Source organism: Epinephelus moara, chromosome 20, assembly GCF_006386435.1.
Source record: "Epinephelus moara isolate mb chromosome 20, YSFRI_EMoa_1.0, whole genome shotgun sequence".
Lineage (NCBI taxonomy): Eukaryota > Metazoa > Chordata > Actinopteri > Perciformes > Serranidae > Epinephelus > Epinephelus moara.
Window position 1 is genome coordinate 27,776,193 of NC_065525.1, and position 20,705 is coordinate 27,796,897.

Genomic DNA, 20,705 nt, shown 5'->3' on the forward strand with positions numbered 1-20,705 from the left:
GCGGCCATTACAGCCTGTAACAAGACTGTTTGTAAGAAAGCCTGTAACAAACTGTCCCAACTAAAGAGTATATTAACACTATGAGGACCTGTTTCTTGAAGCTGAGACTTATACATTAATGCACTTTAATGACATTTCACTGACATCTAATGAGCATGTTCAGTTACTGATCCACAGCTACTCTACTTTATCCTCCACATGAAGTCCATGCCATGTTTTCCAGCTGACCCAGAGACATGTCCAGGTTTTCTCTGCAGCAGCAGCAGGCTACATGACCTCCTCCTACAGTAGTGATACTCGACACTAACTTGGTCCCATTTTATCAACAACTTTTGAGTTATATGGCTCCAGCAGGCATGAACTGTGAAAGGAATTACGTCCTGTGAGCTGTTTTTTGTAGGTTTAACTGTTCAGGACAAGCAGTTTGGGAAACTTTTGCACTTCACTTTCATCTGCACTTTAATCGTCAAGCATTCCTCTTTGTTGCAGAAACAGATGTCTCTTCCTGTTCACGTGAGAGTAAAACATTGCCTCTGTAGTAGTATTTTGAAAGGAGTTATGCTGGATGTTTGTGCAGCTGACTTCAACAACTAACTTTTCCGGAGTAGTTTAGCCTGATCTCTGAGATTTTATGTTTGTTTATTTATTTATTTTTGCCATTGAATGATTCCAGACATGATTTATTACTGAGTTTGTGTCTATTTTTGGTTGAGTGGCTTGAATTTAAACTTTGTGTTCACCTATGTGCTTGATGGATGACACATCTTGTGACACCAAAGTGCCAAAGTACACAATCTACAAATAGCCTTCCCTGGCAGGAACCTGTGAAAAGTGTGTGTGTGTGTGTGTGTGTGTGTGTGTGTGTGTGCGTGTGTGTGTGTGTCTGTGTGCGTGTGTGTGTGTAAAAGTTTCCAGGAGTGAGCTAATGTCTCATGCAACTTGAGGTATTTTTGTTTTGTCCAGTGATAAAGAAGGGAGTTTATGGACAAATAAAGAACTGATGTCAGAATATATGTGTTTTCAAACCATGCTAACTTGTAGTAAATAAAATTATTGATTATTGTTGAAGAGTTGGGATCTTCTTCTCAACAAACCCTGACTGAATTTGGGAAACCATACCACCTCGTCGCCATGTCCTGTGATGAAGACCCCTACATCTTCTCCACTGACACTCTACCCAGCGACCGCCGCTTCCTCCCTCCACTTGCCAATGGCCTTCTGGGATGGAGGGTGTACAACAGAATCATGCACATGGGTGGTGTGTATAATGGGGAGGGTGGACGTTGTCACCGGGCAGATGTCCCCTGTCCTCACGCTGTGACAGTTGAGATGGACGAAGCGGGCCAGCACACCTACAGCCTGGACACTCACGCAGGTAGAGTCTGTTTGACCGTCTGGTATCAGGAAACAGTGTTGTGCCGAGTTATTACTGGTAATCGTCTCATCTTCCCCTCCAGGCATCTTTACCCACACTCTGAGCTCAGCCAGTGTCACTGTGTCACAGTCTCTGTACTCACACCGACACTACCCCAACCTGATGGTGATGGAGATAATGCTGGTGCGTCAGGTGATTTCAGAGGAGCCAATCAGTGTCAAGCTGAACAGTTCATTCACGCCTGAGAGCAAAGATATCGTTTTCGAGGCTGGTCCTGATTACAAAGGAGGAAGGTATGGTCAACAGAAACATGTTAAATCTTATTTTTATGCTTCCACGTGGACGACTGCTGTGGCTGAATGCATTATGTGTTTGGGTTGTCTGTCTGTCCACTTGAACTCAACAATGAACTGATAGGAAATTTGTGGTCATATGTCAAAGGTCACTGTGATCTTTCTGTCTCATTCTTGTGAATGCAATATCTCAAGAACACCTTGAGAGATTTTTTTTCAAGTTTGGCACAAATGTCAATTTGGACTCAAGGATTAACTGATTAGATTTTGGTGGTCAAAGGTCAAGCTCATTGTGACCTTGCATTCATCTTATTCTTGTGAATGCGATATCTCAAGAACACCTTGGGGGGAAATTATTCAAATGTGGCAGAACATCCACTTTGAGTCAAGGACAAACTGATTAGAAATTGGTGGTCAAAGGTCAAGGTCATTGTCCATCTCATTCTTGTGAACGCCATAGCTAAAGAAGGCCTTGAGGGAATTTCTTCAGATTTAGTTCATATGTTTACTTTGAGTCAAGGATGAACTGATTAGAAATTGGTGGTCAAAGGTCAAGGTCACTGTTATCTTGTGTCCATCTCATTTTCGTGAATGCGTTAGCTGAAGAGAGATTTGAGGGAATTTCTTCTAATTGGGCATAAACATTTGCTTGGACTCAAACTCAACAATAAGCTGATTAGAATTTGGTTTTTAAAAGGTCAAGGTCACTGCAACCTTGCGTTTGTCTCATTCTTGTGAACCTGAAATCTCAAAAACACCTTGAGGGAGTTTCATCAAATTTGGGACAAACATCCACTTAGACTTGAATGATTACAATTTGGTGGTCAAAGGTCAAGGTCACCGTGACCTTGCATTTGTCTCATTCTTGTGAACATGATATCTCAAGAACACCTTGAGGGAGTACCTCCAGATTTTGCACAAATGTCCACTTGGATTTAAGACTGAAATTATTAGAATTTGATGGTCAAAGGTCAAAGGCCAAGGTCAGTGTAACCTAACAAAACATGTTATGGTAAATCCAGTTTACTATATATTACAAATATGATGTCTCACACAGTTTCCATCCCTCTCTTTCTCAGTCACATCCAAGGACAGGTGACCGCTGCTGAGTTTCCAGGAGGTTTGTGTCCCTCAGTTCACCTTATCTGGACCCCCATACCCTCCACTCTGACACTGCTTCCAGAGCAGAGCCAGGCTCGCTGGGGCTTCATCCTGATTGCGGCCAACAGTTTGGAAAGTGCTGAGGCCAGCTTTGATGAGGGCCTTAATCTGATGATGAGTGGTAACCTGCGTCCATCTCATGAGAATGCCTGGAAAGAACTTTGGCTGCAGAGCAAGGTGGAGGTGCAGGGGTTAGAGAACCTCGGCAAGGCTGTGATTGGCTGCATGTTTTACCTCCTTAGTGCCTTCCCCTCCATACATGACACCTCCAGCTCTTTTGGTGGAGTCAGTCCAGGCGGCCTGTCTAATGGTGGGGATGGTCAGGACTACTGGGGCCATGTTTTCTGGGACCAGGTAAACGGTGAAAGTTGATGACTGGCTATGTTATTTACATGCTGTTTGTTTGGGTTTGTATAGTGTATCACACAATGACCCTACCTTCCTGTGACAGGACATCTGGATGTACCCTGGCATAGCCCTTTTCTATCCCAAGCTAGCCCGAGCTGTGCTGGAGTACAGGGTGGGGACTATAGATGGTGCAAAAGACAACGCCCAAAAGCAGGGCTTCAAGGTACGATCATCAGTGGGATAATCAGGTCTCAAAATCATAGCTCCTAGTGATGAGTGAGTACATGATTACCTCTATCTGTGTCTGTATCTGTTTAACCAACAAAATTATCTGTATCTCTATCTGTACTTGGAATGGGCAGGGTTTAGGTCAGACATGGGAATGGGTGAAATTGAATGTGGGTGTGGCCTAATCTGAAGTTGTTAAGTGTGAAATTGATATGAGTTGATCAGAAGTTGTTGTATTTGTTGTTTACAGGAAAATTATTTTCAGAGCAAACTCAGAAAGAAGCTTGAGATAATTTTTTATCACATAAGAGATTAAACCCAGCTACCCAAATAAGTATTTCCCAATAACCACGAAGCTGAATCCTCTGAAGAACAGACGTTACCTTCACAGGGACTGAAGTTTGCCTGGGAGAGCGCTGTGTCAGGGAGGGAGGTGTGTGGAGTGGACATTTATGGACAACAAGAGATTCACATAAATGGAGACGTCACCCTGGCCTTCCAAACCTACCTCTACCTCACTGAGGTACGCTTGTTTATCCTCACTCATCACCACTGTGTCTCACCCTGTGAAACGATGTTAACTAGGCTCTTTGTTGCAGGATCTGACCATGTTCACAGACGGCCAGGGCAGAGAGGTGATATACGGTGTGGCTGATTACTGGGTCTCCAGAGCATCCTGGAACCCAGAGGACCAGAAGTATCATATCTTAGGTGAAGGCCATTATAAGAAAGATGGTTATTATACTGAATTTATTCATGTTTATCAGGCTAATACTTTCATAAAAGCAAAACTAAAGACATCTCAAACACTCATTTCACCACAAAACTACATCTGTAATGAAGAACTTGGCTCTCAGTGTTATTGAAGTTTTGAAATGTTAAGACCTTATTTTTATCCAAATATAATGAAACATTTCCCATCTATGTCATTTAGGTGTCATGCCACCTGATGAGTACTATTACAATGTCAACAACTCTGTGTACACAAACACAGTGGCTAAATCCAGGTACTTGTATTTGAATAATTCCCTGCAGTGCATATTAATTTATGATTCCCAGATAATGCAAAAAGTCTCTCATTTGTCAGTCTCCAGTTTGCTGTAGAATTGGCTGAAAGCCTCCAACATCCTGCGCCAAAGGAATGGAAGGAAGTGGCAGATAGCCTCAAAATACCCTTTGACCAAGAGTCCCAGTACCATCCTGAGTACGATGGCTACATCAAAGGTTATTTATTATTTTTCTGACTCTGACCTGCATGAGAAAATCATGTGTGATGTAACATGATGTCAGAATGTCTTGTTGACCTCTCACAGGTAATCCAGTGAAGCAGGCAGACACAGTGATGTTGAGCTATCCTCTCGGATTGCAAATGTCCCCAGAGGTCAGGAGGAATGACCTTGAAGCGTACGAGCCAGTAACAGACCCTCATGGCCCGGCCATGACATGGGTAATACACAGCATGCTGTATGTGACTCTAAATTAAATCAGTCAGTGGGGGAGGAAGTGTTCACATCCTTCACTGAAGTGAAAATAGCAATACCACAAAGTTAAAAATATGATACAAGTAAAAGTCATGCCTTCTTTGGAATGTTACATCTTAATTAATTAGTCTGCGTCTGTACTAACGCCTTACTGTCCATTGAAAGGGTATGTTTGCGATCGGCTGGCTGGAGCTGGGAGAGGCTGAGAAAGCTCAAATTTTACTCGAGAAGTGCTTCAAAAACATCCAAGGACCGTTCCAGGTGTTGTTTTGACTCACACAGCCACACAATCCTAATAAATGCCTCTTTGCTGGAAATCCTTTAATGTATGATTACCTTTCGTCACAGGTATGGAGTGAATCATCAGATGGCTCTGGTGCGGTTAACTTTCTCACAGGGATGGGAGGATTCCTGCAAGCTGTGTTGTTTGGTTACACTGGCTTCAGGTTAGTTAATGGTGAAAAACATCTCAATATGTGCACAGCATGTAGGCAGTGAAATAAAGGTGATAGACTGTGGTGTTTTTTTTCTAGAGTTCAGAAGGAATGTCTGGCCTTTTCTCCGCTTCTTCCCAACAACATTTCTGAGCTCTGCATCCGTGGTGTGAACTACCTGGGCAGTCAGATGGACTGGCTGCTCAGGAAAGAGGAAGTTTGTATCATACTCAGGGAAAAGGCAGACAGCGCTGGCAACACCTCAGATCTGCAGGTTGTCCTGAAGGCATCAGGGACGAAAATCCCTCTCACACCAGGTAACAGAAGCAAAGACAGCAAAGAAGCTCATTTAGGTTTAAGTTTGTACATAAATAACAAAGAACACACTTAACCCCCCTAACTAAAGCTTGAAAAAAATGACAATTAAATATTTTTTTTTTTATAATTACACTAAACATAATACATTCAGAAAATACTTAAAGGTCCAGTGTGGCATATTTAGGGGGATTTAGTTACATCTAGTGGTGAGGATTACATGAGTAAAAACACTAAATTAAACAGTTTCACATTAAAAAATCAGTGACTTTCCAACCCTGCTTGTTGAGGAGGGGCTGCTAACTATGGTGGCTGATGCAACAACGCAAATGCAAAAGGCTCATTGATGTATAATAATGACGAGACACCGGACCCCAAGATGGGGCCAATTCAGTCTAGTGGGATTGCTGATCTGGTGTATACAGCAAAAAAAGTTTTTGGCTTCCAGGTTTACTTCTGCAGTATGTGGTCCACTGAATATGCGCAGTAGTGTTTTTGCCCCTGGCTCCACCCATGAGTTCCCACAATATAAAACCCTCATGGATCAAAACTTCATAATAGTATCAGTCAAAATTGACCTTATTTGCAGTTTCAGGTGTCCCGTCAACAGTTTTACGGATGTCTTTTTTACAGTGGTGGTCTATGGGGAAAATTCTTTTGGGGGTTTAATTGATTATTTTCACTGCAATACCACGAGTGGCCACTGGGAAAAATTTGCCTGCAAGGCTGAGCTGCTTTCCTGAGGAGCATGGAGCATCCCTATCTAGAACCAGTGTTTGGTTTGTCTGTTCTGGGCTACTGTAGAAACATGGCGGTGCAACGTGACGATGGCTGTAGACGAAGACCCACTCCCTCTGTAGATATAAACAGCTTATACTAAGGTCACAAACGTACAACGGGTCTTATTTTCATGTAATTATGCACTAAAGAAAACATACTTATTATATTATATTCCATTTCTGCCACTATATCCCCCTAAATCCCACACTCTTAACCTTTAATATCAAAATGATTAGCCTAATAAAAAATTAATAAGTACTACAATGAGCTTGTGAAATATTTTACAACTCCAGAAATGGCACCATCTGTCTTATGCGGGAAGAAAATAATGGAGAGCTCTCACACTCCCTCCATTCAATAAAAACTGGCTATTCAGACAGCAAAGTGGTAAAAGATAAACATACCTTTTTAATACAGTATAATGTGCTATTATGACCCCCACAAACCAGAGAAAACTGGAGGCTCTGGGGGTTGTCAGTGACTTAATAGTGAAACCATTTGTGAGAGTAAATCTGGGGACTGTGATGACAGTTGTTGCACACTGGAGGATATGGAGCTGCTGGATTGTAAAACGAACTGATACCCAGAGGAGATATCAATAGTTTGGTTAAAGGATGCCAAGACTAATGATTACCTGTTACTGGACAATTACCCTGCAAGCCTGTTTGAATTCATGTGCATGTATTTTTTTTTCTGTGAATTTTCATATCGCACATTTCTTAGTAAAGGCACTGATAGAGTAACAGATTATTATTAATTCACTTGTATATATCTATATTTTCAGGGAATCCGGTAACCTTTCCCCGAGAGCCTGGATATGTTTGTAAAGTGGCTTCCATGTTTTCCTGTTGGCCTCTCTGAAGCAGCGACCACGACCCTCCTAATCATTACATTTACCCACAATTAATAACATGTAGCACAGTTATTTTATACCTAAGCCAGTGTTACGTTGTACTGTAGCCTGCTGCTCAGCAATCACTCACAAAATGTAGGATATTCTTATAGTATTAGTACTGTAATATGCCATGTAACAAAACCAGTACCCAATCGTATGGTAATGAAATACATTCAAATAAAAGTCTTAACATTTTTTGCAAAGCTGAAGTTTCCCTTTTGTTTTCCATCTCTTGTGATAAACAGTAAAGTTATAAAATGTTTACTTCACCACCACATTTCAAATATCTTGGAGCTTTGTTTACCAGAGGGAGGCAGCAGCAGTCTGCAGGAGAGGATGTGACAAAGGACAGAAGGAGCTCATCACATTTATCTTCACTTATATTAAAAACAGTGTGTGCCTCTCAAAGCGGCCCACCCTGGTTTTACTTTGGGATTTTTAAAAGTACATTTGTGCTTGTTTTCTGGCTTAATAACCAAAACAACAGGCTATAAAAAGCCACTGTCAGACATGTGTTTGAGTGCGGTGGGCGGGGCGGAGCGAGTATCCTGCCACGTATCAATAGGTTGATTTAAATCTGTGCAACGCTGCGACTCCGCCCTGAACTTCCGTTAGGTTTGCTCGATTTGAATCCGTATTTCGACGGTTTCCCCTCCCCGTGCCATTACTTTCTATTGTTCCGAAAGGCGGGGCCGCTCTTGCGGGTAATCCGAAACAACAAATTGAACATACCCACTCAAACGTCACTGAGCTTCGCCTCGTGATTGGCTGGCGAAGTTTTGAACAAGTTAAACGGTTTCAGCGGGCCGGTGGGAGGATTGCAGTTACCGTCCGGGATATTCAGTTTGTTCATGGTCAACACATGATCTGTAAAGCCAAGTGGGAATATTTTATCACTTTAATTCTCACGTCAGTATGCGATAGATTTAGCTTTTTTCTTTTTAAATTCGCGGAGCAACGAGTATCGGCTTCATTTTTTCAGAGACTTGGATAGCAAAGGTAACGTTTTTTATTTTGACGAAGACAATGTTAGCTAGCTTGGCTAACATCGTAACGTTAGCCTTTTAAACATTGCATAGCAGTAATGAATAATAGCATTGTCACCACCTCAGTTAAATTAACACAACGTACCTTACTGTAACTGTTACCTCAGTATTAGGTTAGCACATGACATTATTTGACTGTTTGGTGTTGAATGCTCTTTGGTCGTAGTTTCGTGTTAGCTAAGCTAACATGTTACCTGGGAAACGTTAGCTAATTCTGTTCATAGCATAAACCGCTTGGGCGTCTGTCAGATTGACTGATTTTAATGTGCTCAGTATTTGTAAGAAGATGTGTTAGTGCTGCTGTAATATGAAAACTAATAATGTTATGTTGCTGTCGACCATATTGTTATTAAATATCTGTAGTCTCGTACCATTCGTCCGCGAAAATAGAGGACATTGCGCATGCACCGATTACAGTTACAAAGACAAAATGGATCTGACAGTGCAATACTAAAAAACAAAGCGAATCTTGACAACCAAAAGTATGCAGAATATTAGTAATAGATTTGCAGAAATGACTTGTATATGTGGTGTTTGTCACTTTATTTGTGATTATGAAAAAGAGTATGACTTCATCAAATCCAACTTTGCAAAGTCAGAATATTGTAAAAAGTTAATAGGCAGCATCTTATTCAGTATTGGCTTCGAGTTAAAATTACACCTTATTGCTCAGAAAGATTGCTTTTTGTATGAGTGATGTCAAAGGATGGTTATCTTTGTAACACCGTTAACCCGTTAAAGGGAGATTTGTGTCTGTGTGTGCCACTTTTTGTAGCCTACATGAAGATAATTGACCAAACAGACAGTGTAAGTTAATATCACATTGAAATATTTACATTGTATTTACATGGAAGATGAAACTTTCACCTTTGTAAAACATCAATAGTAAACATGTTTTGGTGTCAATTCACATTTAGAAAACAAGGAACTTGCTTCAGATTCACAATTGAAGATTATGTCATTTGTCAATAGTGACGGCAGTAGTTGTTGGTTTGTTATTGGTGCATTACAAAATGTAAATGGCTTTTTTTGGGGGGCTAGATTTTTCCAGGTTGCTGTTTAGAGGGTTTTATACAAGTGAGTTCAAATAGTCATGCTGAAAGAAATATAAAGACTGTTTAACCATACATAAAAACCTAATGTGATGCTTCAGTTTATGTATTTTTACTTTCTCAATTCTGTTCCAGCTTGTCTTGATTTAACAATGCAATCTTTCCCTCAGGCCATCAACATGAACTCCGTACTAACATCTGTACGATCCCTCATGCAAATGTTCGATGGCAAAGTCCAAGAATTCAAGAGCGACATTGATAATGTCCACATGGTTTGGCTTGAGGAGATCCAACAAGAGGCCAACCGCATGTTCTCAAGGTAGGTGTACAGTAATGTCTTAAAAACCCACTGAATAAAATTTTCTGTTTGTTATTTTGATTCACAAGTTTCCATCTGCAAAAGCCTGGTCTTTTGTAGAATCTCCAATAAGGTTTTTCCAAGTGAAGCTATTTCTTATTATTTCAGAGATTTCAATGCTGAACCAGAATTAATGCCAAAAACACCATCACAGAAGAAGAATAGTCGCAGGAAGCGTGTATCTGTCGGGCATCAGGAGGAAAATCAAGCCAGACGAAGGTTTGTTGCTTTCGTTTTAGTAAAAAAAAAAAAAAATCTAAAATTCTAACTGTGACGTAATTTTAAACATGTTGTATCATTTCTTCATCAGATTTTCAAAGGGAAAGCGCAGTAACCTTCGTGGCTCCTCTGTCAAATCACTGAACTTCATTGCTGAAGAAGAGCCCATTCCTGAGGCTTCCTCCTCTGAAGCAAACACCACCACACAGCCTAAACGCACCACCCGCAGAAACAAACAAACAAAGTCAGAGGATGTTAGCAAGTCACAAGACAGCTGTGAAACCCAGGAGGTGCAGAACAAGAAGCCACAGCTGGTAGAGGAGAAAAAAGAGATGCACCAAAGCAACCAGGTGAACAATGCAGAAGACGAGCCGGACCATATCTTTAGCACCGCCCAGTCCCCACCTAAGATCCCCTCGCCTGAGGTTATTGTCAGCATCTCTGCATCAGACCGCTTGTCTGCTGAGTCTGCTAAACAGCTGCAGCCTTCTCCTGGCCGTACAGCTGCTAAGATTGCAATAGCTGGCACAACTCGAAGCTCGCGACGGAGCTCTGTGCGATGCTCCCTCAAACTACGTCACTCGCTGGCCGGTCTGCGTCACAGTATGACACAGGAGTCTGTTCGCCGGGCCTCACGCCGCTCCATGCTCAAGAGGAAGGCAACTCGCATGGGCAACTCCACGTGTAGCAGCAACGTTGATGGTGAGAAATAACAGATATTTGGTTCATAGTTACATAAAATGCAAATTATTTGAAGTTCTTTGGTGTTAATCTGTATATTGTATTTGCCTATTTTTTTTTTTGTTTGTAGAGGATTCTTGCATGGACTCTGCAGAGGAAGAGGATAGAGAGCTGTGAGTAATATTTTTCTTCGCAAGGTGAAAATATTGATGCCTTAATGTAGAAAAAAAATCAAGTGTTTGAATCCAGAATTTAAACTATTGATAATGACTGGTAACTAACTCTTAGTCACATGTGACTGGACATGAAGTCAGTGCTCTTTATTTATTTTGAAGTGTTTCTTACCCATATTCATGTATTCACTGACGTAGTGTGTCAGAGGCTGTAAGTGCAGACTCTGAGGAGAATGCTGCTGCTGAAGAAACTCCAGAGGTATGAAAATGTTTTTACCTTTTAAAAGTGTCAAAACTGATACTGAATGTATCCCTTGGTCATTGATCAGCTGATGCTTTTGTTTTACATTATTTGTATCAAACAAATGTAGATCCAGGTTAACCAGCGTGTACAGCCGTCTGTTGGACGCATTACTCGATCTGTGGCTGCAAACGCTATGAGCACTCCTAACAAGAAATCGGGTATGGGAACTTGGCCTTATATAAATTGGTTCTTGTGTAATTTAATTTTTGTTGCTAATTCTGGTTAGATATAAACCTGAGTTGGTATCTAATGGTGTTTTACCAAACTTATATGTGCAAAATACATGTTTGTGTTTCAGTTGCCGAGAAGCAACAGACTCCTCAGTCAGGCCGCAGGTGAGTGGTGTTTGTGTGACTTTGCTGTTTGATGTGTAAAGGAGCTCTATACCGCATTCAGACCATTGATATAGCAGCAAACAGGTATTTGCTATGTAAAGACATAGTGGAGTAACCACATCATGAACAGAGAATGAAGTCTTGCTGCCTGTGTGTGTGTGTGTGTGTGTGTGTGTGTGTGTGTGTGTGTGTGTTGTAATCTGAGCTTCTCTGTTCTTTGTCGTGGTAGCTGGTTCAGTCGCACGTGCATAGTAGTGTATCTTAATCTCATGTAGAGCTTCTATATCAGCTTGTTCAGGCTACTAAACAGATTTCGAATTGTGTTTTAAAATGCATATTTCTGTGTCTCCAGGTCACGCCAAAGTACCAAACGCAAAGCACCAGATACTGTAGAGGAAAGTCCCTCAAAGAGGCACTCACCACCCAAGAAAAGTCAAAGTGTAAGATGAAAAGAATCTTGCTGAGTGTTAGGGCTAAGAAATTGAAAATACCTGGATATATGTTTGAGTGGATCGAAATAGTAATCTTTTGAACCTTCTGTTGTTTTTAAATACACAGGCAGTGAGACCCCACATGAGAACTTTCCTCCACACTGTGCAGAAGAATCAGATGCTAATGATGACTCCTAATTCTCTTGGCCGGACTGCTGTAATCAAATCCTTCATCAAACATACTACTCCTCTGAAGATTGATCCAAAGGTAAGTTAAACACCGAACTCTTTGCAAATGCCACCGAACTCTTTGCAAATGTGAGCATACCACTGCCTGGTCATGCAGTGGTATGCTCACACTGTGAAGCCCGACTGCATCACTAGCAGGCCGAAGTGGACCTAACAATAGAGTTTGGCAAAGAAAGGATCAAACTTGGATCGGATACACTACACTGGCTTGAAACAGACATGTGGTGATACAGTAAATTAAAAATAAATTGTATATTGGCATAAGTCTTCATGGAAACTGAATTACAGTGTCAGTTGGGCGCATCCATAAAACCAGAATCTTTTGTATATTTTAGTACATGTTCAGTTAGTACATGTTCAGTGTGTACATGTTCAGTGTCACAAATTGGACCGAGATTACCAAGATTGTGACATTACAATGAGTGTGTCTTGAAATTTTGAACATACTGTAGCTCGCATTTTTGTTGAGCTATCAAATGATGTGGTCCTCTTATCTGGATGTTTTTATCTCCCCTCCCCAGTTGGGCGATGGTATAGTGGTAAGTGTAAAATGGAAGCACTGTATGTTGTTTGTGGGCATTTTATGGTGGCTAACATCCCATTGTGCAAGCTGATTGAATGTCTCCTCATTTACCACACACCTTAGATAAGCCCCTTTCACACTTTTACATTTAAGCATAAATGGCATTCGTCTGTATCAGAGTTTAAGTAAAGGCTCGGACTGTTTGATGGCTCAAGATTTAGAAAGATTTTAGGGGTGCTTTGATCAGGATTTTTTGGGGCCAAGTACCAATCACTGGAGTATTGGCCCATACAGATAACAGGCTTTGTTTGAAGCCCTCTATTTATTGTGTAGCATTATCTGTACTTAGTAACGTTGTATAATAAGTATTAAAATGAAGAAATAAGAAAATATAATGAATTGCCAACTGGCAGACAAATTGTGCAACATATTCCACTCTCTTTTCTTTTAGAGACACAACTTAAACCATAGCAGCCTACACTCGGTTACCACGAGTAGCTTGGTGCTAAACGAATGTAGCTGTCCTGTGGGAAAAATAAATAACATTTCATTTTTAAAAAAGTTAGAACAGTAAATTATACCGCGGTAACACATGATCATTTTTTCAGCTCGTCATTCTGTATTTTTTTAAAATCAAGTTTAAGTTGACTGAAAATTCTGGGCATTTTAGTCTTGGTTAAAGACATATATTTTGAAACCATTTTAGGCTTTTTTTGTTGTCATCAGATTATCTGAACATTCTCCTTGATGTAGTCGAGCCTAAAGCAGTCAAACTGATTTCAAATAAGATTTTATCTTATCATGAGCTGATGAAAAACACAGGTTGAATCTCTCACACACACACACACACACACACACACACACACACACACACACACATATTTGCTAACCTGATTGGCCAGCAATAGCGACCACTGATGAAACTAATTACAACGAATATTAGCAGATAACAATCAGAGCACCCTTAAAAGGTTTCTGTGAAATTTGGCTTTAGTGAGGGCAGAAGCAGCAACATTCCTGGATAAATCACTCACAACAAAAGTCGAATGCATTGTTGAGTCAGACTCTATGCTACAGACATGTATGTAAATGAGTAATTGAGCCCTGCATTTTTGCAGGGTCCATATTTTGTGAAAGGGGCTATTATATTTTAACAATTCCCCAAACTGCACTAGTTAATGGTGTATCTTATCCCATGGGTCACTCATATTCTTACTTGGCAGTCTTTTAGTCTAACAATCATTTAAATCACCTGAAATGGCTTTGGTAACCTCACTGTTGGTTGAATTTGAAACAGAATTCACCAGAGTTAGAAATTGAAGGAAAAATCCATCTGAACCAGAAGCCATGTCACGATCTGTCTGTGTGTCAGTGGATTCATTTGTTCACTGGGTGAGGAGACCGCACTGATCAGTATTAAAGTCATTGTCATTTTTTGGGGGGTCTGGGCTGTAGTTCAGAATACATTTTTCTTGTAATCAGATTGCATTCAGCCACACTTAGCGTGACTTCCTATTTCTCTGCTTCATGTCTGTTAAACTGCAGTTACATTAGATACCACTGAGATGACTGTAACCAGATAACGTGATGTAGCTTGTTCAAAGGTTTAGGCTTTAAAGATGGCTCTCTAAGTTTGTTTTTGTTTTTTGAACAGTAATTTCCAGCAACATCTTTCCCTACTCATAGTCTGTTGAAATTGTCCACACAGTAGTTTGGAGACTAATGATCACAGCAGAGGAATATATCTGCAATTAGGCCTTGTGAGCAAAACCTTAATCTAACTCTTCAGAACAATGGAAATGACACAAAGTCTGTCAGGGTGGATTTTTGCTTCATCCTTCGACTTCACTGGTATGGTGATCTTTCCACATGAATGAACTCCACCTGCTACTTTGGATCCCTTTGACATTTGATATGTATTACAGTGTGTTGGAATTAGCTGATTTCAGACAACACAAATGCATGTTTTCTCTTTTCACAGACAAAAGAGCGTCACAAGCTGGAAGCACTTAAGAAGAAGCAGGAACAAGAGGAGGAGAGAATGAGAAAAATGGAGGAGGAGAAGAAAAGGAAACAGGATGAACTTAAAAGGTTAACATTCAGTCTCTTTACTCACTGACTGGACAATTTAGGAATTTTATTCCTCTTGTTTTTATTTATTTAACTTTTAAATGTTGTGTTTTAGGAAGCGGGATGAGAGGCTGAGAAGAGTATTTGAGGCCAAAGTAAAAGAAGAGCAGAGGGAGGAAGAAAAGAAAAAGAAGATTGAGCAAAAAATGGCTCAGATTGATGAGAAAAATGACAAGGTATGCAACAAATTTGGTGACTCTGAATATGTATATTCATATTGAAACCGATTGAACCCTTTTGTCTAATCTTTGTGATTGTGCCTGTTTGTGCAGCGTATGGCAGAGGAGAAGGCCAAGAAGAAAACAGCCCTTAAACGTCAAGAGGAGCTGGAGCAGAAGAGGAAACTGGAAGAAGAGGCTAAAAAGAAGAAGCAGCAGCAAGCAGTGAGACGATGTTCTTTTTTTCATTTCTGTTGCTATAGTTGTGCCTATTCACTGCAATGAATTGTGCTGCTGATTACAAACTACATGTAGCATAGAGCAAAATGCCCCTTTTAAATACAGGTATGCAGAACACTCTCCACTTCACTCTGATAAGACAAATCACATTTCCTTGTTGATTACTTTTGCTTCAAAGTTGTAACAAACACAGCTGAGTTTACCCTCTTTTGAATCCAGAGTACACATTTCTCATGTCTTCAACTTAATTTTCTCTCCCATTGCGTATTACAGTCAGGATTTTCTAATGTTATGTATGGTTTTTCTTTTAAACTTAAGGAGGAAGAGAAGCGGCAGCAGGAGTTACTGGCCAAGAAGAAGGCCGAGGAGGAGGAACAGCGAGCTCGTAAGCTGGCTGAAGCTCGCCGAGCGCTGGAGCTGAAGAGAGAGCAGGAGCGTGAGAGGGAGAGAGAGCTGGAGAGAGAACGGCTAGCTGCTGCTGAAAGGTTATCTATTGTCTTTTATTCTGAACAATAGTACCGTAATAGATCATTATAAACTAAGCAGTCTAATTAACTCTTGAACATGGTAAAGGTGTATTAAACTGAGACTTGTATTGGGGAAAACGGTAAGAAAAGGTTTTGTCTGTTTTTCAGAGAACGAGTGGAAAAAGAAAAAGCTCTCGCTCTGCAGCGGGAACTGGAGAGAGCAGCGAGAGAAAAAGAGAGGAGAGAACTGGAGGAGAAAAGAAGGGCGCTGGAGGAGAGAAGAAAACTGGTAAGGAAGTGAAATTTGAAACCAAAATTTCTTTTAACACATGTCTGAGCAGTCCATAAGAAATGTGCTTACTGTGCCCATGTTTACCTTCATGAGAAACCTTGTTGATGAGCAGTCCACTCTTATTTTAAAGTTAACTCTGTGCTCAGGTTTTATTATTCTGGCTGCTCAGCTGTCTGGTTGTTCATGTGATTTTTTTTTTTTCCCCCCACCAGGAGGAGCAGCAGAGATTGGCTGCTGAGGAGAAAGCTGCAAAAGAGAGAGAAGCCGCTGCTGCTGCAGCTGCTGCTGCTAAAAAGGCTGCTGATACAAAGGTAAACCAGCAGGTGGAAATGATACTTTAGTTTTTGTACACCTGCACAATTCAACAGAAGAACAAGTTGACTGAAAGTCTTGTATCAATTATTTCCCCAGTGTACATTTTGGAGCTAAATGTTCTTCTCTTTATTTTCTCCTCTGTACTGAAGGCTGCTGCTGCTCTGAATGTTACTGTGGATATTGAGGTAAGAATCTAAATATAGCCGCTCTGAAAATCAGTTTGTTTTTGTAATTTATCAATCTGACACATTTTGGAATTCAACGTTTTTCCCAGTGTTCCCCATCTGTGCTGCTTGTAAGGCAGACAAAAAAGAAACTTGTTCAGAGAAAAGATTAAAGTCAAAAAAGACTTGAAGAGAGCGCTGCTTGGAGCAGGAAATGTGGCGAGCCCAACTGCAGGCAAACGTTTTGTCAATATTGTTTGTGTAATTACTCTCGCTGCCAGAAGGGGAGCCATAGGTTTCATGCTCCAGCTTTATCATACATAAGTTATGTTTATACTCAGTGTTGTGCACCAAAATACTTTGTGTACATCCATGAGGTCTAACAAACACATTCAGTGCACTTCCTTTCTCATTAAACATTTTCTAAGCTGATTTTTAAAAAGTAGTTTCAGTCACTCCAACATTGTTTACATTCATGTTTACTAGCTTGCTGTCCCTGTTTTTGTTGGCACGTTGCAGCCTATCCTGGCGCTTTACTGCCAACTGTTAGCATAACAGCATTACAATAGTGTGGAAAACAGCTTCATATTGCATCTAGAGGTCTAAAAAGGTCTAAGAACCTGTAAGCAGTGATGTAAAACATATTTACCACTTTTCTTCTTATTCTTTGCAGCGCTCTGTGATGAGCACGCCTGTAGGAAAAGGTGGTGGCCTCAATGTGACTGTGGATGTTGAGGTAAATTAATTAATTTGTTACACAAATATTGAATTAGTTTCTTTCTTAAAGCATCATGAATTGTCATCAGAGTGAAGCCTCATAATATGTTTTATTCTCCTCTGCAGCAATCACCACAGTCATACTCCATCACTCCAAAGGGCGGCAACAAACCCATTATGTCCAAAAGTGCTGAAGACTACGGGATGGACCAAAACAGTGACGACTCTACTGATGATGAGTCTGCCCCAAGGAAACCTATTCCGTCCTGGGCAGAAGGTAGGCATAATCTAATGTATCTCATTAATTATGATGATCAGACTCCATATATACCTGAACTGCCATAGTTTTGTTGTTTATGAATCAATTTAGTAATGTTTCATAATGTACAAGGCTTAAATTGAATGTTCGCTAAACCCTCCACACCAGTTGTCCAATCATAGGTTAGCAACCATAATCAGGCATGGCAGGTCTGTCATACTTTGATTTCTCCCAAAGCAAAAGCAATGCAAGAGCAATATTCACATTTTAAGAATGTGCAGGTGGTTACTTTGAACATTTCTAGAACCTTTTAACAGGAACAGAGTGTGAGCAGAGTATTAAAGACATAGTTTATCTGCTCTAGCACGACATTAACATTTCAGCTAAGTTATGGAGCTAATTGGCCAGCTAGTTGATGGTTATCTGATTAAAATCTTCCATCAAGAGTTTTTTCTAATGGCAAAGTTGAAGGTTGTTGGCTAGAAACAAGAAGCTGCTCTTGTCTACTTCTGTCTGAAAGTCCAATCCTCGCAGTTGAGCCTCATGGCTGTGAGAGAATGGAGAGCTTGATCGGTCTAACAACAGTAACTGAGAAGGCTTAGCAAACAGTCAGTTGTAATATTGTGACATATTCCAAATTGAGTCAATCCTATATCACAGACTACATAAAGGTGAACGACACATCTCCACTTCTTACTGTACAAAAAATGAAGCCAAAATTTCCTGGATGTGGCCACTGCCATCTGGCACTGGTGACATCATTTGGAGCCAGAGTCTGTGCAGTATCGCTTTGCCTCCCATACACCTGTCCCACCACTGGCAAGCAACGCCATTAATCACAAGCACATCAATTAGCACACACGGCTGTCAATAATGACATCAAATTCCCTTTAATAGCATTAAATAACTAGTTATAACCAAACTAAAATGGAGGGTGCCGGCTTTATGACCTTAACTGCAGCCAGCCACTAGTCAATTAAGATGTTTTGGCTTCACTTTTATGAAGCGGTCATGTCGTCCATCTTTATATACAGTCTGTCCTATATACGTAATAAATGTTAGATGCCTTGTAGCCTTTTATTTTTTTACCAGACCTGTTTGTGGTTTCAGCATCACAGTGTGATTTCAGCCTCATGTTGTGTCTTCTTAAATAAAACTGTACTTAAATGTTTCCCCTCACAGGTCACAATCTGCAGCAGATAATTATGAAGCAGTACTTCAACCCTCCTGATTTAGACTCTTTCTTCGGAACAATTGAACCACCAAAACTGGAAAACATCTTTTACAAGAGCAAGCCGCGCTACTTTAAACGCACCAGCTCCGCAGTATGGCACTCTCCTCCAATTGGAAGCAAGTAATATCTGTACACTGATACAGATACACGTTGCTGTATAAAGTTTAATCTTTGTTTTAAAGTGTTTCCAATAAAGTAAGTGTTTTTTTTCCCTGGATGTTTTTATGTGTTTAAGGGTTTAGTGGTAAACAGTTTAGGAATATTCTTACTAGTATGTAAAATATCATGGATTTAAGTGATACACAAGTGAAAATGATGCTTCACGCTGGACTTGGACTTGAAAATGGGTGTGTATTATAACCCAGTGGGATGTTTGAAAGTTTTTCAATCATTAAAAACTTTCATTTGTATGATATCTATACTGACTGTAAATTATAGTAGAATTCTTATGTTTCTTATGAATTTATTCAGGTGTATTAAAATGGTTGAAAAAAAAAAACTTGTGCAGGTTTCAGCTTGGATTTTATAATAAGTGACACCTTAGAAAAATATATGCTCATGCAGCTGAACATTTCTGAGGCTTTAAAGGCCCTGCACACCTACAGTTTTTACGTATTTTAGCTGATTGGACCTTTGCTCAGGTCACTGGACTCCATGCAGTAATGAGACTAATAAAACAAGTGTAATTTGTCCTGTGCACTAAGAGCCAAAAGCTGAAAAGTTTGTCTGAGAGATGTCAATCAAATACCATCTGTACACACCCACAGTCCTGAGCAGAGGTCTAATCAGTCCAAATAAGATCACCTGTATAAGTGTAGTACGCATGTGCTGGGCCTTTAAATTAAACTAGACACAAAGTAATTTATTTCAGCTAACTTGTGTTGATAAAGGTCCTTTTGATAACAAACTAGGATTTTTTTTTTTAGCCGGCAGAACCCCTGGAAGTGAACATCTGGATTCAATGTGACAATTTATAATAGTATTTTTGTTTTTCTTGCTATGGTATATGAAACTGCCCTATAAATGGTCTTTAGTTGAAAGCCATTATTAGGTAATTTAGTAGCATTGCATGTACATGAAGTCATGAAGATGGAAATTACAAATCAAGCACAACCAAGCACATGTCATCTGCTGCTATGATTTAAAGCTCTAGAATCAGAATGAAATGGACTCTAAAGTGAAAAATTATTTCGTCAACTGTATCTCAACATTTAGAAAAACTGGAAACTGCCTTTAGGTCATTTTCACCTGTTGTTTAAAATTTAACTTCCGGTTTAATTCAGCGTTAGATTTTCTACACTTAATTTTTACGTAGTTTCAGCTGCAGTATCAAAGACGTATATTATATAATAGCATAGAAAGCTGTATAAAGATGCATTTAAAAAGGATCAAAAATTAAATTTGTGTAATTAATTCCACTTTGTACGGCGCTAAAAAACGTTAATTTTGTAACCACCCGACCCTTTAAATCGCTAATATTATGCTGCGTTCAGTGTTCCTCGGATGGTCCCCTTTTCCGAGTTGGGAAATTTTTTTTCCAACTATGGTGTGTTCATGAACTAAATCCTGACGTGAAAAAAACCTGACACTTCAAATTAGATTTGTTGTATTCTATTACTGCTCAGAGCGTTTAAACAAAACGTTGATACCAGTTTCAAGCTCTTTATTACAGTTATTTTGTCCCAGACTTGTCGCTGCACCAGTGCATCCCCTAAAAACTACTTAAATATTGCTTTATCTGACAAATGCTAATGAATAACGTTGCTAAACTAATGTAGGTCAATGTATATGGACAATGACTAATGGTTACAACTTAATATCATATTACAAATGACGTGAGCAGTTTCACAGTTTGTGGCTATGATAAATGATGTAAAATTTAAAGAAGTTGAGGCTTGTTCAAAAATCTGCAATAAAATAAATACAAAACACGACCATTTAAATCTGTATGCCCCTCCCCTGAGCCAAAGTAAGAAACATAAGTCCTACCCCAGTGCTTAAAAATATTTGACATGCCTCCTCCTTTTTGCACCACCCCGTGATGAACA

General features: G+C 40.0%; 2 protein-coding genes across 3 annotated transcripts; both read left to right on the plus strand.

Moving 5' to 3' along the window:
• The first annotated feature begins 267 nt into the window (after window positions 1-267).
• On the plus strand, window positions 268-7,529 carry pgghg (protein-glucosylgalactosylhydroxylysine glucosidase). The gene is made up of 14 exons (XM_050073116.1): window positions 268-513; window positions 1,070-1,375; window positions 1,458-1,668; window positions 2,748-3,183; window positions 3,281-3,400; window positions 3,797-3,928; window positions 4,005-4,116; window positions 4,340-4,412; window positions 4,493-4,629; window positions 4,719-4,852; window positions 5,052-5,147; window positions 5,235-5,332; window positions 5,420-5,637; window positions 7,200-7,529. The coding sequence occupies exons 2-14, from the start codon at window positions 1,132-1,134 to the stop codon at window positions 7,274-7,276; spliced, it is 2,088 nt and encodes a 695-aa protein (XP_049929073.1). The 5' UTR covers window positions 268-513; window positions 1,070-1,131; the 3' UTR covers window positions 7,277-7,529.
• Window positions 7,530-8,107: 578 nt separating this feature from the next.
• Window positions 8,108-19,156, plus strand: incenp (inner centromere protein). 2 transcript variants are annotated; one of them, XM_050073885.1, is made up of 21 exons: window positions 8,108-8,309; window positions 9,579-9,727; window positions 9,875-9,985; window positions 10,077-10,687; window positions 10,797-10,839; window positions 11,038-11,098; window positions 11,211-11,301; window positions 11,442-11,478; window positions 11,831-11,918; window positions 12,037-12,177; window positions 12,680-12,697; window positions 14,663-14,772; window positions 14,867-14,987; window positions 15,084-15,194; window positions 15,528-15,694; window positions 15,845-15,965; window positions 16,181-16,279; window positions 16,433-16,468; window positions 17,121-17,183; window positions 17,291-17,441; window positions 18,606-19,156. In XM_050073885.1, the coding sequence occupies exons 2-21, from the start codon at window positions 9,588-9,590 to the stop codon at window positions 18,779-18,781; spliced, it is 2,496 nt and encodes an 831-aa protein (XP_049929842.1). In that variant the 5' UTR covers window positions 8,108-8,309; window positions 9,579-9,587; the 3' UTR covers window positions 18,782-19,156. The 2 variants fall into 2 exon arrangements, with proteins under 2 accessions (XP_049929842.1, XP_049929843.1); XM_050073886.1 differs by lacking the exon at window positions 12,680-12,697 and having other exon boundaries at window positions 8,109-8,309.
• Window positions 19,157-20,705: the final 1,549 nt, after the last annotated feature.